We start from the raw sequence: 18,079 nt of genomic DNA, 5'->3' as shown, positions 1-18,079 counted from the left end.
TGCTAGCTAGCTAGCTATGGTAGTTGGTTCACAAGACCCGCACTGTGTATGCTAAGCTAAGCTAACCAGCTAGCATTTTTAGCTATTTTAGAAATGTTAGCGTTGTTAGCATCGTTAGCGTTGTTAGCATCGTTAGCATTATTAGCCTAGGCCTCAAACTACTCACAGAGAACACCATCACATTTGCACATCACTGTTGTTACCAAAAGAGACAGAAATTAAATTCACGAATAATAGTTATTCTCAAGACCTCTTCCTGCGAACGACTTCCTGTCATGTTTAGCGTTTAGAAGTAAAAAACAACTTTATTTGTCCAGGAAAATAAAGATAAATCAACTTCGTTATGTTTGTTTCAACTTCAAGCTCTCTCTGTCTCTCTCTTCACATCGTTTCCTTACAGTGGCGCTTACTTCTCTTGGTTGTAAAAAATGCAATCGTCGCCCTCCCTCTCCAACATCACAATTATAACAAAAGAAAGCTTTTTTGTACACATACAACTATGAGCCAAAAAATATCTGCAAAAACAGTAGCCGCGGTCCACCAAAAATAAACCCAACATGTAATTCCTGTATCATATTTACCTCACCAATGAGCGGTTTTAATTCATGAGGTTGTGTGTGTGTTTAGTTTCGGCACAAAGCTCCGTGTCTCCAGTCTCAGCAGCCAGTCTCAGCAGTTTGAATGTCCCTCTGTGGACGCTGGGTGGACGGCGCCGTCCTCGGTCTGACCGGGGTACTGCAACACACCTCATCAAGCGGGACTCGGAAAAACCAAACTCCAACTTCCCCCTTCTTTTCTTTTTTTAGATGCAGGAACATAAAAACCCGACAAGAGATGCTGATCCCAGGTCAGTATTTAGAAGTTCCCTGAATGGATAGGGGTTGAAGTTGTGGGGGGAGGGAAGGGGAAAACTGATTCTAGGTTTGTGCATGGCCGGAATATAATTTAAGAGGTTTGGAAGGAGTATTCAATACTGTACCAAATAAATTAGAATAGCAGACAAGGCACTTATAGTATGCCAGTGTACCAAAGTTGCAGATATTAATAAATGTAAAAGAGAATGATTTAACACCATTGTAAATTACAACCCATATTTGTGCTTATTTATTTTCCCTTTTGTTTATTAACCATTTGTACATTGTTACAACAATATGACATAAATGTCTTTATTATTCTTTTGCAGCTTCTGTATGTGTAATGTTTACTGTTAATTTGTATTGTTTATTTCACTTTTGTTTATTATCTACCTCACTTGCTTTGGCAATGTTTAACATATGTTTCCCATGCCAATAAAGGCCCTTGAATTGAAATGGATTTAAATGAACAACAACGTAACGACAACATCTATTTGGGAACTACAAAAGTTGATTTGGCAGGTTTTCAGCGTGGTCTTATTTCTCTCTCCAGTAATCTATCAGGATGAAGTGTAGTTGACCAACCCCAGCCGCTTGGTGCGCTACTGTTGTTTCAGCCCAGCTTCCTGAAACCAGCTTCTTCCGTTGTTTTTAACATGGCCACAACACCACGCTAGTGAGATACTTCCATAAGACAACTGTTTTTAAACATTAGCACACCGAGAATGCCAAGGAAAAAGAAAAACGGCCATAGCCCGGCCAGAGTACCCGGGTTATCAAACGACAACAACTACTACCGAATACCGGGAACGAGTGACGGCGCGCCGCTGTCGAGAAGTGAATTCCACACCGGGACTAACTCTCACGACTACGGTAGTACTAATATGCTCGTTTCGACAAACTCAGGAGGAATCTCGGCTACTTCTCAGGACAAGGACGAGATCGTGAGGACCATGAAGGAGATGTTTTACCACCTGGATCCGGAAGTTCTTTACATTGTGTTGGCCGAGTGTGACTTCAAAGGTAAATGACTCTTGACTGACAAGTTGAACGTAGCTACTAGTTGTGACAAAGTTTTTAGATCAATATCTAGATATTATTAAGTATGTACCTAAACGTGATTGGTTGGGTGCGTTGTTGCAACAGCAATGCTGCTCTGGTCCCTTTGACCGATATTTCCCATATTGATCATATGATTGATTATGTCGATCAACGTTATGTCAGACGTTATGTGACGTCACCTCTCTTCCCACACATCCCTGCTCATCCACTTTACACCCGACACTCAATCTAAAACACAAAATGTTTTTCTTATTTTTTTAAATATTTTTTTTTTTACATAAGATGAATAACTAAAGTCAAAAAAAGCATCCAGGCTAACAATTTACTTTACTATTTTGTGAATAGGATAAACTCCGCGTTAGTGTGTGTTTTCAATGTCGTGTGTGTACTGACTGTGATCATGTTGCATAATGCACTGGTGTCATGAGGTTACTGTAGTTCAACAGTACATATTGAGACTACAGTTCAACAGTACATATTGAGACTACAGTTCACCAGTACATATTGGGACTACAGTTCAACAGTACATATTGAGACTACAGTTCAACAGTACATATTGGGACTACAGTTCACCAGTACATATTGAGACTACAGTTCAACAGTACATATTGAGACTACAGTTCAACAGTACATATTGGGACTACAGTTCAACAGTACATATTGGGACGACAGTACATATTGGGACTACAGTTCACCAGTACATATTGGGACTACAGTACATATTGGGACTACAGTTCAACAGTACATATTGGGACTACAGTTCAACAGTACACATTGGGACTACAGTTCAACAGTACACATTGGGACTACAGTTCAACAGTACACATTGGGACTACAGTTCAACAGTACATATTGGGACTACAGTTCAACAGTACATATTGGGACTACAGTACATATTGGGACTACAGTTCAACAGTACATATTGGGACTACAGTTCAACAGTACACATTGGGACTACAGTTCAACAGTACATATTGGGACTACAGTTCAACAGTACATATTGGGACTACAGTTCAACAGTACATATTGGGACTACAGTTCAACAGTACACATTGAGACTACAGTTCAACAGTACATATTGGGACTACAGTACATATTGGGACTACAGTTCAACAGTACATATTGGGACTACAGTACATATTTGGACTACAGTTCAACAGTACACATTGGGACTACAGTTCAACAGTACACATTGGGACTACAGTTCAACAGTACATATTGGGACTACAGTACATATTGGGACTACAGTTCAACAGTACATATTGGGACTACAGTACATATTGGGACTACAGTTCAACAGTACATATTGGGACTACAGTTCAACAGTACTCATTGGGACTACAGTTCAACAGTACATATTGGGACTACAGTTCAACAGTACATATTGGGACTACAGTTCAACAGTACATATTGGGACTACAGTTCAACAGTACATAATGGGACTACAGTTCAACAGTACATAATGGGACTACAGTTCAACAGTACATATTGGGACTACAGTTCAACAGTACATAATGGGACTACAGTTCAACAGTACATATTGGGACTACAGTTCAACAGTACATATTGGGACTACAGTACATATTGGGACTACAGTTCAACAGTACATATTGAGACTACAGTTCAACAGTACATATTGGGACTACAGTACATATTGGGACTACAGTTCAACAGTACACATTGGGACTACAGTTCAACAGTACATATTGGGACTACAGTTCAACAGTACATATTGGGACTACAGTTCAACAGTACATATTGAGACTACAGTTCAACAGTACATATTGGGACTACAGTACATATTGGGACTACAGTTCAACAGTACATATTGGGACTACAGTTCAACAGTACACATTGGGACTACAGTTCAACAGTACATATTGGGACTACAGTTCAACAGTACATATTGAGACTACAGTTCAACAGTACATATTGGGACTACAGTTCAACAGTACATATTGGGACTACAGTTCAACAGTACATATTGGGACTACAGTTCAACAGTACATATTGGGACTACAGTTCAACAGTACATATTGGGACTACAGTTCAACAGTACATATTGAGACTACAGTTCAACAGTACATATTGGGACTACAGTTCAACAGTACATATTGAGACTACAGTTCAACAGTACACATTGGGACTACAGTTCAACAGTACATATTGAGACTACAGTTCAACAGTACATATTGGGACTACAGTTCAACAGTACATATTGGGACTACAGTTCAACAGTACATATTGGGACTACAGTACATATTGAGACTACAGTTCACCAGTACATATTGGGACTACAGTACAACAGTACATATTGGGACTACAGTTCAACAGTACATATTGGGACTACAGTTCAACAGTACATATTGGGACTACAGTTCAACAGTACATATTGGGACTACAGTTCAACAGTACATATTGGGACTACAGTTCAACAGTACATATTGGGACTACAGTTCAACAGTACATATTGAGACTACAGTTCAACAGTACACATTGGGACTACAGTTCAACAGTACACATTGGGACTACAGTTCAACAGTACACATTGGGACTACAGTTCAACAGTACATATTGGGACTACAGTACATATTGGGACTACAGTTCAACAGTACATATTGGGACTACAGTACATATTGGAACTACAGTTCAACAGTACATATTGGGACTACAGTTCAACAGTACTCATTGGGACTACAGTTCAACAGTACATATTGGGACTACAGTTCAACAGTACATATTGGGACTACAGTTCAACAGTACATATTGGGACTACAGTACATATTGGGACTACAGTTCAACAGTACATATTGGGACTACAGTTCAACAGTACATATTGGGACTACAGTTCAACAGTACATAATGGGACTACAGTTCAACAGTACATAATGGGACTACAGTTCAACAGTACATATTGGGACTACAGTTCAACAGTACATATTGAGACTACAGTACATATTGAGACTACAGTTCAACAGGACACATTGGGACTACAGTTCAACAGGACATATTGAGACTACAGTACATATTGGGACTACAGTTCAACAGTACATATTGGGACTACAGTACATATTGGGACTACAGTTCAACAGTACATATTGGGACTACAGTTCAACAGGACATATTGAGACTACAGTTCAACAGTACACATTGGGACTACAGTACATATTGGGACTACAGTTCAACAGTACATATTGGGACTACAGTTCAACAGTACATATTGAGACTACAGTACATATTGAGACTACAGTTCAACAGTACATATTGAGACTACAGTACATATTGAGACTACAGTTCAACAGTACATATTGGGACTACAGTACATATTGAGACTACAGTTCAACAGTACATATTGAGACTACAGTACATATTGAGACTACAGTTCAACAGTACATATTGGGACTACAGTACATATTGGGACTACAGTTCAACAGGACATATTGAGACTACAGTTCAACAGTACATATTGGGACTACAGTTCAACAGTACATATTGGGACTACAGTTCAACAGTACATATTGGGACTACAGTTCAACAGTACATATTGGGACTACAGTTCAACAGGACATATTGAGACTACAGTTCAACAGTACATAATGGGACTACAGTTCAACAGTACATATTGGGACTACAGTTCAACAGGACATATTGAGACTACAGTTCAACAGTACATATTGGGACTACAGTTCAACAGGACATATTGGGACTACAGTTCAACAGGACATATTGGGACTACAGTTCAACAGGACATTGTGACTTATTATATTAACATTTTTGAGAATGACACAAACATAAATTTTCACAAAGTTTGCTGCCTCAGTTTGTGTAATGGCAATTTGCATATACTCCAGAATGTTATGAAGAGTGATCAGATGAATTGCAATTAATTGCAAAGTCCCTCTTTGCCATGCAAATTAACTGAATCCCCCAAAAACATTTCTGCTGCATTTCAGCCCTGCCACAAAAGGACCAGCTGACATCATGTCAGTTATTGTCTCGTTAACACAGGTTTGAGTGTTGAAGAGGATAAGGCTGGAGATCACTCTGTCATGCTGATTGAGTTCGAATAACAGACTGGAAGCTTAAAAAGAAGGGTTGTACTTGGAATCGTTGTTCTTCCTCTGTCAACCATGGTTACCTGCAAGGAAACACGTGTCGTCGTCATCATCGCTTTTCACAAAAAAGGGCTTCACGGCTATAGATATCGCTGCCAGTAAGATTGAACCTAAATCAACCATTTTTCGGATCATCAAGAACTTCAAGGAGAGCGGTTCAATTGTTGTGAAGAAGGCTTCAGGGCGCCCAAGAAAGTCTAGCAAGCTCCAGGACCGTCTCCTAAAGTTGATTCAGCTGCGGGATCGGGGCACCACCAGTACAGAGCTTGCTCAGGAATGGCAGCAGGCAGGTGTGAGTGTATCTGCACGCACAGTGAGGCGAAGACTTTTGGAGGATGGCCTGGTGTCAAGAAGGGCAGCAAAGAAGCCACTTCTCTCCAGGAAAAACATCAGGGACAGACTGATATTCTGCAGAAGGTACAGGGATTGGACTGCTGAGGATTGGGATGAAGTCGTTTTCTTTGATGAATCCCCTTTCCGATTGTTTGGGGCATCCAGAAAAAAGCTTGTCCGGAGAAGACAAGGTGAGCGCTACCATCAGTCCTGTGTCATGCCAACAGTAAAGCATCCTGAGAACATTCATGTGTGGGGTTGCTTCTCAGCCAAGGGAGTGGGCTCACTCACAATTTTGCCTAAGAACACAGCCATGAATAAAGAATGGTACCGACACATCCTCTGAGAGCAACTTCTCCCAACCATCCAGGAACAGTTTGGTGACGAACAATGCCTTTTCCAGCACGATGGAGCACCTTGCCATAAGGCAAAAGTGATAACTAAGTGGCTCGGGGAACAAAACATCGATATTTTGGTTCCATGGCCAGGAAACTCCCCAGACCTTAATCCTATTGAGAACTTGTGGTCAATCCTCAAGAGGCGGGTGGAAAAACAAAAACCTACACATTCTGACAAACTCCAAGCATTGATTATGGGCTGCCATCATGTGGCCCAGAAGTTAACTGACAGCATACCAGGGCGGATTGCAGAGGTCTTGAAAAAGAAGGGTCAACACTGCAAATATTGACTCTTGCATCAACTTCATGTAATTGTCAATAAAAGCCTTTGACACTTATGAAATGCTTGTAATTATACTTCAGTATTCCATAGTAACATCTGACAAAAATTATCTAAAGACACTGGAGCAGCAAACTTTGGAAATTACTATTTGTGTCGTCCTCAAAACACTAAAGAATTAATTTAACCAACTGTTCCCCTTTCTTTCTCTTTCTCTCTCTCTCCTACCATCTCTCTCTCTTTCTCTTTCTCTCTCTCTCCTACCACCTCTCTCTCTCTCTCTCTCTCTCTTTTCTCTCTCTCTCTCTCCTACCACCTCTCTCTCTCTCCTACCATCTCTTTCTCTCTCTCTCCTACCACCTCTCTCTCTCTCTCTCTCTCTCCTACCACCTCTCTCTCTCCTACCATCTCTTTCTCTCTCTCTCCTACCATCTCTCTCTCTTTCCTCTCTCTCTCCTACCATCTCTCTCTCTCTCTCTCTCCTACCACCTCTCTCTCTCTCTCTCTTTTTCTCTCTCTCTCTCCTACCACCTCTCTCTCCTTTTTCTCCTTCCATGTCTCTTCCTGTAGTTGAGAATGCGATGGATTCTCTCCTGGAGCTGTCTGTAGCAGCTGAGCGTGTTGGCCCCCTCCCTCCCCTCCTCTCCGGGTTTGAGCTTACCGCAGCTCTCCTCAGCCCCCAACACAACTCCTCCAAACCAGACCTTCACCCCCACCCTCCTACGGGGGAGTCCGCTGTCCCCCTCTCCCCTCCCCGACGGGCCCCTCCTCTCCGCAGCGAAGATAACCAGGACCTGACCACTGACTTGACGGAAGAGTTTGATGTTCTGATCGACCGTGAGCTGGAGAATCTTACCCTACAGCAGGAAGCTGAAGCGAGGGACCACGGTGATCTTCACTCCTCTTCCTCATCCGTCTCTTCCCTCTCCTTCCCCGTTCAGCCCCCGGGCGCCCAGCAACAGGCCCTGCCACAGCCGCTCCAGTCCAGCCCAAGAGCCTCAGCCTCCAGGAGGGGGCTCCCAGGGGACCAGCCATGCCCAGACAGGGTGTTCTCAGCTGGGCAGGCTAGCGGACCTCACTCCCCTGTCTCTGACCTGAGCCTCAACTTCTCTGGAGGAGCAGCCGGTTACCGGCGGCAACGGTCATTACTGGACTTCAGCCATCTGACTTCATCGCCATCCGAGACGGACAGAACTAAACCCAGCCTGCTTTTGGACCCAGGGGCCGCCGATCGCCCCTCTGCATTCCAGGCATACAGGAAACTGGACCAGTTCACCGTTCATCCAGAGGGCGAGCGGACCGTACCACCAGGTGGCGTAGTAAGGGGGGCGAGGACGAAGACTAGCGTCGCAGGAGAAGAAGAGCGACTCAACAACCCGTCGTTCTGGAATACTCGAGCGCCGGAGTTCCAACCGCATGTCCGCGGAAATCAGGCAACGGGGCCGGCATTTATCGTCCCTGTGGCGCTAAGCCCCTCCTCCTGGCACACCCGAGCCACACCCGCCTCCCACTGGTTGGCCCAGGGCCCTGTCGGTCAAGCCGCGACCGTCCCCAGGTCTTGGACAGGGGGTGTGTCTGCTGGCCCCAGAGCACCCCTCCTCTCTGGGCAACATGGTAGGCTCCGGCTGGAGGGGCATGTCCTAGTGCTGCTACGGGGAGCTCCTGGGTCGGGCAAGTCCACCCTGGCCCGGTAAGGGGGCGTGTTAGGTGTGTGTATAGGGGGTGGGCGGGGTGTTGGATGGGTGTGTGTGTGTGTGTGTTTACAATAATGTTAACCACACTCACCAATAATCGTTTGTGCTTGCATGCGTGTGTTATTCCTATGTGTGTGTGTGTCTGTGTGTGTGTGTGTGTGTTATCCCTGTGTGTGTGTGTGTGTGTGTGTTATCCCTGTGTGTGTGTGTGTGTGTGTGTGTGTTATCCCTGTGTGTGTGTGTGTGTGTGTGTGTGTTATCCCTGTGTGTGTGTGTGTTATCCCTGTGTGTGTGTGTGTGTGTGTGTGTGTTATCCCTGTGTGTGTGTGTGTTATCCCTGTGTGTGTGTGTGTGTGTGTGTGTATCCCTGTGTGTGTGTGTGTGTTATCCCTGTGTGTGTGTGTGTGTGTTATCCCTGTGTGTGTGTGTGTGTGTGTTATCCCTGTGTGTGTGTGTGTGTGTGTGTGTGTGTGTTATCCCTGTGTGTGTGTGTGTGTGTGTAGGGCCATGCTGGAACAGAACCCACATGGGGTGGTGTTGAGCACGGATGATTATTTCTGTCGTCATGGGGACTATCGCTACGACCCCTCAGCTTTAGGAGAGGCCCACGAATGGAACCACGCTAGAGGTATACACCCTACACCCTAACCCCTCAGCTTTAGGGGACCCTAACCCCTACACCCTAACCCCTACACCCTACACCCTAACCCCTACAGCCTAACACCCTACACCCTACACCCTAACCCCTCAGCTTAACACCCTAACCCCTACAGCCTAACACCCCTAACCCCTCAGCTTTAGGGGACCCTAACCCCTACACCCTAACCCCTACACCCTAACCCTCAGCTTTAGGGGACCCTGAACACCCTACAGCCTAACACCCTAACCCCTCAGCTTTAGGGGACCCTAACCCCTACAGCCTAACCCCTACACCCCCTACACCCTAACCCCTCAGCTTTAGGGGACCCTAACCCCTACACCATACACCCTAACCCCTCAGCTTTAGGGGACCCTAACCCCTACAGCCTAACCCCTACACCCTAACCCCTCAGCTTTACGGGACCCTAACCCCTACACCCTACAGCCTAACCCCTCAGCTTTAGGGGACCCTAACCCCTACAGCCTAACACCCTAACCCCTACAGCCTAACACCCTAACCCCTACAGCCTACAGCCTAACCCTCAGCTTTAGGGGACCCCTAGCCTAACACCCTAACAGCCTAACACCCTAACCCCTACAGCCTAACAACCCTCAGCTTTACCCCCCCTACAGCCTAACACCCTAACCCCTACAGCCTAACACCCTAACCCCTACATCCTTACACCCTAACCCCTACATCCTTACACCCTAACCCCTACATCCTTACACCCTAACCCCTACAGCCTAACACCCTAACCCCTACAGCCTAACACCCTAACCCCTACAGCCTAACACCCTAACCCCTACAGCCTAACACCCTAACCCCTACAGCCTAACACCCTAACCCCTACACCCTAACTAACCCCTACAGCCTAACTAACCCCTACAGCCTAACACCCTAACCCCTACAGCCTAACACCCTAACCCCTACATCCTTACACCCTAACCCCTACAGCCTAACACCCTAACCCCTACAGCCTAACACCCTAACCCCTACACCCTAACTAACCCCTACACCCTAACTAACCCCTACAGCCTAACTAACCCCTACATCCTTACACCCTAACCCCTACATCCTTACACCCTAACCCCTACAGCCTAACACCTAACCCCTACAGCCTAACTAACCCTACACCCTAACTAACCCCTACACCCTAACTAACCCCTACACCCTAACAAACCCCTACAGCCTAACTAACCCCTACAGCCTAACACCCTAACCCCTACAGCCTAACACCCTAACCCCTACACCCTAACTAACCCTTACAGCCTAACACCCTAACCCCTACAGCCTAACACCCTAACCCCTACAGCCTAACACCCTAACCCCTACAGCCTAACACCCTAACCCCTACAGCCTAACCCCCTAACCCCTACAGCCTAACACCCTAACCCCTACAGCCTAACACCCTAACCCCTACACTTAACCCTAACCCCTACATCCTACAGCCTAACACCCTAACCCCTACATCCTAGAGCCTAACACCCTAACTAACCCCTACAGCCTAACACCCTAACTAACTCCCTACACTTAACCCTCAGCTTTAGGGGACCTTAACCCCTACAGCCTAACACCCTAACCCTCAGCTTTAGGGGACCCTAACCCCTACACCCTAACCCCTACACCCTAACTAACCCCTACACCCTAACTAACCCCTACACCCTAACTAACCCCTACACCCTAACTAACCCCTACACCCTAACCCCCTACACACCCTAACCCCTACACACCCTAACCCCTACACCCTAACCCCTACACCCTAACCTCTACACCCTAACCTCTACACCCTAACTACACCCTAACCCCTACACCCTAACCTCTACACCCTAACCTCTACACCCTAACCCCTACACCCTAACCCCTACACCCTAACCTCTACACCCTAACCCCTACACCCTAACCCCTACACCCTAACCCCTACACCCTAACCCCTACACCCTAACCTCTACACCCTAACCTCTACACCCTAACCTCTACACCCTAACCTCTACACTAACCTCTACACCCTAACCCCTACACCCTAACCCCTACACCCTAACCATGTAAATGGTCTCTGTTTCCCATTGAATAACATGGTGTTGATGTGTCCCTAACCCCTATCCCCTAACCCCTACACCCTAACCCCTACACCCTAACCCCTGCACCCTAACCCCTGCACCCTAACCCCTGCACCCTAACCCCTGCACCCTAACCCTGCACCCTAACCCCTGCACCCTAACCCCTACACCCTAACCCCCCCTACACCCTAACCCCTACACCCTAACCCCTACACCCTAACCCTACACCCTAACCCCTACACCCTAACCCCTACACCCTAACCCCTACACCCTAACCATGTAAATGGTCTCTGTTTCCCATTGAATAACATGGTGTTGATGTGTCCTCAGCCCAGGAAGTGATGGAGGCCTCTTTCTCTCCTGTTGTTATTGACAACACCAACATATACTATCCCCTAACCCCTACACCCTAACCCCTACACCCTAACCCCTACACCCTAACCATGTAAATGGTCTCTGTTTCCCATTGAATAACATGGTGTTGATGTGTCCTCAGCCCAGGAAGTGATGGAGGCCTCTTTCTCTCCTGTTGTTATTGACAACACCAACATATACTATCCCCTAACCCCTACACCCTAACCCCTACACCCTAACCCCTACGCCCTAACCCCTACGCCCTAACCCCTACACCCTAACCCCTACACCCCCACACCCTAACCCCTACCCCTATCCCCTAACCCCCTACACCCTAACCCCTACACCCTATCCCCTACACCCTATCCCCTGACCCCTGACACCCTGACCCCTACACCCTGACCCCTACACCCTGACCCCTACACCCTGACCCCTACACCCTGACCCTACACCCTGACCCCTACACCCTGACCCCTACACCCTGACCCCTACACCCTAACCCCTACACCCTAACCTCTATCCCCTACACCCTAACCTCTACACCCTAACCCCTAACCCCTACACCCCTAACCCCTACACCCTAACCCCTACACCCTAACCCCTACACCCTATCCCCTACACCCTAACCCCTACACCCTAACCCCTACACCCCTAACCCCTACACCCTATCCCCTACACCCTAACCCCTACACCCCTACACCCTGACCCCTACACCCCTAACCCCTACACCCCTAACCCCTACACCCTGACCCCTACACCCTAACCCCTACACCCTAACCCCTAACCCCTACACCCTAACCATGTAAATGGTCTCTGTTTCCCATTGAATAACATGGTGTTGATGTGTCCTCAGCCCAGGAAGTGATGGAGGCCTCTTTCTCTCCTGTTGTTATTGACAACACCAACATATACTATCCCCTAACCCCTACACCCTAACCCCTACACCCTAACCCCCTACACCCTAACCCCTACACCCTAACCCCTACACCCTAACCATGTAAATGGTCTCTGTTTCCCATTGAATAACATGGTGTTGATGTGTCCTCAGCCCAGGAAGTGATGGAGGCCTCCCTGTTGTTATTGACAACACCAACATATACTATCCCCTAACCCCTACACCCTGACCCCTACACCCTAACCCCTACGCCCCTAACCCCTACACCCTAACCCCTACACCCTAACCCCTACACCCCCACACCCTAACCCCTACCCCCTATCCTCTAACCCCTACACCCTAACCCCTACACCCTAACCCCTACACCCTAACCCCTACACCCTGACCCCTACACCCTGACCCCTACACCCTAACCCCTACACCCTAACCCCTACGCCCTAACCCTACACCCTAACCATGTAAATGGTCTCTGTTTCCCATTGAATAACATGGTGTTGATGTGTCCTCACCCAGGAAGTGATGGAGGCCTTTTCTCCTGTTGTTAACAACCCAACATATACTATCCCCTAACCCCTACACCCCTAACCCCTACACCCTAACCCCTACACCCTAACCATGTAAATGGTCTCTGTTTCCCATTGAATAACATGGTGTTGATGTGTCCCTCAGCCCAGGAAGTGATGGAGGCCCCTACACCTCCCTGTTGTTACCCTGACAACACCTGCATATAACCCCTGCACCCTAACCCCTGCACCCTAACCCCTGCACCCTAACTACCCTGCACCCTAACCCCTACACCCTAACCCCTACACCCTAACCCCTACACCCTAACCCCTACACCCCTACACCCCCCTAACCCCTACACCCTGACCCCTACACCCTAACCCCTACACCCTAACCCCTACACCCTATCCCCTATCCCCTAACCCTGACCCCCTACACCCTGACCCCTAACCCTAACCCCTACACCCTAACCCCTACACCCTGACCCCTACACCCTGACCCCTACACCCTAACCCCTACACCCTAACCCCTACACCCTAACCCCTACACCCTAACCCTATCCCCTAACCCTAACCCTACACCCTAACCCCTACACCCCTAACCCCTACACCCTAACCCCTACACCCTAACCCCTACACCCTAACCCCTACACCCTAACCCCTACACCCTAACCCCTACACCCCTAACCCCTACACCCTATCCCCTACACCCTAACCCCTACACCCCTACACCCTAACCCCTACACCCCTAACCATGTAAATGGTCTCTGTTAACCCCATTGAATAACATGGTGTTGATGTGTCCCCTAACCCCTACACCCTAACCCCTAACCCCTACACCCTAACCCCTGTAAATGGCCCTGCACCCTATTGACCCCTGCACCCTGATGTGTCCTCAGCCCAGGAAGTGATGGAGGCCCTAACCCCTGTTGTTACCCTGACAACCCTAACATATACTATCCCCTAACCCCTACACCCTAACCCCTACACCCTAACCCCTACACCCTAACCCCTACACCCTAACCATGTAAATGGTCTCTGTTTCCCATTGAATAACATGGTGTTGATGTGTCCTCAGCCCAGGAAGTGATGGAGGCCTCTTTCTCTCCTGTTGTTATTGACAACACCAACATATACTATCCCCCTAACCCTACACCCTAACCCCTACACCCTAACACCCTAACCCCTACGCCCTAACCCCTACACCCTAACCCCTACACTCCCCACCCTAACCCCTACATCCCCCTAACCCCTACACCCTAACCCCTACACCCTAACCCCTACATCTAACCCCTACACCCTAACCCCTAACCCCCTACACCCTGACCCCTACACCCTAACCCCTACACCCTGACCCCTACACCCTGACCCCTACACCCTGACCCCTACACCCTGACCCCTACACCCTGACCCCCAACACCCTGACCCCTACACCCTAACCCCTACACCCTAACCCCTACACCCTAACCCCTCCCTACACCCTAACCCCTACACCCTAACCCCTAACCCCTACACCCCCTAACCCCTACACCCTAACCCCTACACCCTAACCCCTACACCCTATCCCCTCTACACCCTAACCCCTACACCCTAACCCCTACACCCTAACCCCTATCCCCTACACCCTAACCCCTAACCCTATCCCCTACACCCTAACCCCTACACCCCCCTAACCCTGACCCCTACACCCTAACCCCTACACCCTAACCCCTAACCCCTACACCCTAACCATGTACCTCGTTTCCCATTGAATAACATGGTGTTGATGTGTCCTCACCCCTACTCCCTGTTGTTATCAACACCAACATATACACCCTAACCCCTACACCCTAACCCCCTACACCCTAACCCCTACACCCTAACCCCTACACCCTAACCATGTAAATGGTCTCTGTTTCCCATTGAATAACATGGTGTTGATGTGTCCTCAGCCCAGGAAGTGATGGAGGCCTCTTTCTCTCCTGTTGTTATGACAACACCAACATATACTATCCCCTAACCCCTACACCCTAACCCCTACACCCTAACCCCTACACCATAACCCCTATAACCCCTACACCCTAACCCCTACACCCTAACCCCTACACCCTAACCCCTACACCCTAACCCCTAACTCCTACACCCTGACCTAACCCTAACCTTTGGACCCCTAACCCCTAACCCCTACCCCTGACCTCTACCCCCTAACCTCTACCCCCCCCTAACCTCTAACCCCTACACCCTAACCCCTGACTCCCCCTACACCCCCTAACCCCTACACCCTAACCCCTACACCCTAACCCCTACACCCTAACCCTACACCCTAACCTTTTAATTAACACCACCCTAACCCCTACACCCTGACACCCTAACCCCTACACCCTAACCCCTACACCCTAACCCCTACACCCTAACCCCTACACCCTGACCCCTACACCCTAACCCCCTCTACACCCTATCCCCTAACCCTAACCCCTACACCCCTAACCCCTACACCCTAACCATGTAAATGGTCTCTGTTTCCCATTGAATAACATGGTGTTGATGTGTCCTCTATCCCTATCCCCAACCCCTACACCCCCTAACCCCTGCACCCTAACCCTGCACCCTAACCCTGCACCCTAACCCCTGCCCTACACCCTAACCCCTGCACCCTACACCCTAACCCCTCACCCTACGCCCCTAACCTCTACGCCCTAACCCCTACACCCTAACCCCTACGCCCTAACCCCTACACCCTAACCATGTAAATGGTCTCTGTTTCCCATTGAATAACATGGTGTTGATGTGTCCTCAGCCCAGGAAGTGATGGAGGCCTCTTTTCTCCTGTTGTTATTGACAACACCAACATATACCATCCCCTAACCCCTACACCCTAACCCTACGCCCTAACCCCCTACGCCCCCCTAACCCTACGCCCTAACCCCTACGCCCCTAACCCCTACACCCTACACCCCTACCCCTAACTCCTATCCCCCTACACCCTATCCCCTAACCCCTACACCCTAACCCCTAACCCTACACCCTGCACCCTATCCCCTAACCCCTGCACCCTAACCCCTACACCCTAACCCCTACACCCTGACCCTACACCCCTGACCCCTACACCCTGACCCCTCACCCCCTGACCCCTACACCCTGAACCCCCTGCACCCTAACCCCTACACCCAACCCCTAAGACCCTGGAGGCCCTACACTCCCCTGTTAACCCCTACACCCTAACCCTGACAACCCCAACACCCTAACCTACACCCTAACCTCTACACCCTAACTACACCCTAACCTCTACACCCTAACCTCTACACCCTAACCCCCTACACCCTAACCCCTATCCCCTACACCCTGACCCCCACACCCTAACCCTATCCCCACACCCTAACCCCCTCACCCTAACCCCTACACCCTAACCCCTACACCCCTACACCCCTAACCCCTACACCCTAACCCTACACCCTAACCCCCTACACCCTATCCCCTACACCCCTAACCCCTACACCCTAACCCCTACACCCTAACCCCTACACCCTAACCCCTACACCCTAACCATGTAAATGGTCTCTGTTTCCCATTGAATAACATGGTGTTGATGTGTCAGCCCAGGAAGTGATGGAGGCCTTTTCTCTCCTGTTGTTATTGACAACACCAACATATACTATCCCCTAACCCCTACACCCTGACCCCCACACCCTGACCCCTACACCCTGACCCCTACACCCTGACCCTACACCCTGACCCCTACACCCTAACCCCTACACCCCCACACCCTAACCCCTACCCCCTAACCCCTACACCCTAACCCCTACACCCTGACCCCCTACACCCTGACCCCTACACCCTAACCCCTACACCCCACCTACCTCCTGACCCCTACACCCTGACCCCTACACCCTGACCCCTACACCCTGACCCTACACCCTGACCCCTAACCCCTACACCCTAACCCCTACACCCTAACCCCTACACCCTAACCCCTACACCCTACACCCTAACCCCTACACCCTAACCCCCTACACCCTGACCCCTACACCCTAACCCCTACACCCTGACCCCTACCCCTAACCCCTACACCCTAACCCTACGCCCTAACCCTACACCCTAACCCCTACACCCCTGCACCCTAACCCCTGCACCCTACCCTGCACCCTAACCCCTACACCCTAACCCTACACCCTAACCTCTACACCCTAACCCCTACACCCTAACCATGTAAATGGTCTCTGTTTCCCATTGAATAACATGGTGTTGATGTGTCCCTAACCCCTATCCCCTACACCCTAACCCCTACACCCTAACCCCTACACCCTAACCCCTGCACCCTAACCCTGCACCCTAACCCCTGCACCCTAACCCCTGCACCCTAACCCTGCACCCTAACCCTGCACCCTAACACCTACTAACCCCTACACCCTAACCCCTACACCCTACACCCTAACCCCTACACCCTAACCCCTACACCCTAACCCCTACACCCTAACCCCTACGCCCTAACCCCTACACCCTAACCATGTAAATGGTCTCTGTTTCCATTGAATAACATGGTGTTGATGTGTCCTCAGCCCAGGAAGTGATGGAGGCTTTTTCTCTCCTGTTGTTATTGACAACACCAACATATACTATCCCCAACCCCTACACCCTAACCCCTACGCCCTAACCCCTACGCCTAACCCCCTACGCCCCTAACCCCTACGCCCTAACCCCTACACCCTAACCCCACACCCTAACCCCTACCCCTAACCCCTACACCCTAACCCCTACACCCTAACCCCTACACCCTAACCCCCTACACCCTAACCTCTACACCCTAACCTCTACACCCTAACCTCTACACCCTAACCCTACACCCTAACCCCTACACCCTAACCCCTACACCCTAACCCTACACCCTAACCTCTACACCCTAACCCTACACCCTATC

The 18,079-nt window shown here is 49.1% G+C and overlaps 1 protein-coding gene and 1 pseudogene across 1 annotated transcript in view; one reads left to right on the top strand and one right to left on the bottom strand.

Moving 5' to 3' along the window:
* LOC135561955 (sister chromatid cohesion protein PDS5 homolog A-like) overlaps positions 1-668 on the bottom strand; it is a 30,979-nt pseudogene extending 30,311 nt beyond the window's left edge.
* An 813-nt stretch (positions 669-1,481) lies between these two features.
* Positions 1,482-18,079, top strand: part of LOC135561954 (NEDD4-binding protein 2-like) — a 39,124-nt gene continuing 22,526 nt past the window's right edge. The window contains exons 1-4 of the mRNA XM_065004485.1: positions 1,482-1,877; positions 7,613-8,732; positions 9,240-9,364; positions 11,764-11,818. Of these exons, the coding sequence (XP_064860557.1) occupies positions 1,580-1,877; positions 7,613-8,732; positions 9,240-9,364; positions 11,764-11,818 (1,598 nt within the window). The 5' untranslated portion in view covers positions 1,482-1,579. The remainder of the gene's footprint in view (positions 1,878-7,612; positions 8,733-9,239; positions 9,365-11,763; positions 11,819-18,079) is intronic.

This window comes from Oncorhynchus nerka, linkage group LG18 (assembly GCF_034236695.1).
Source record: "Oncorhynchus nerka isolate Pitt River linkage group LG18, Oner_Uvic_2.0, whole genome shotgun sequence".
NCBI lineage: Eukaryota > Metazoa > Chordata > Actinopteri > Salmoniformes > Salmonidae > Oncorhynchus > Oncorhynchus nerka.
Note: the sequence above shows the minus strand (reverse complement) of the source record. Positions and strands in the feature narration are given on the sequence as shown.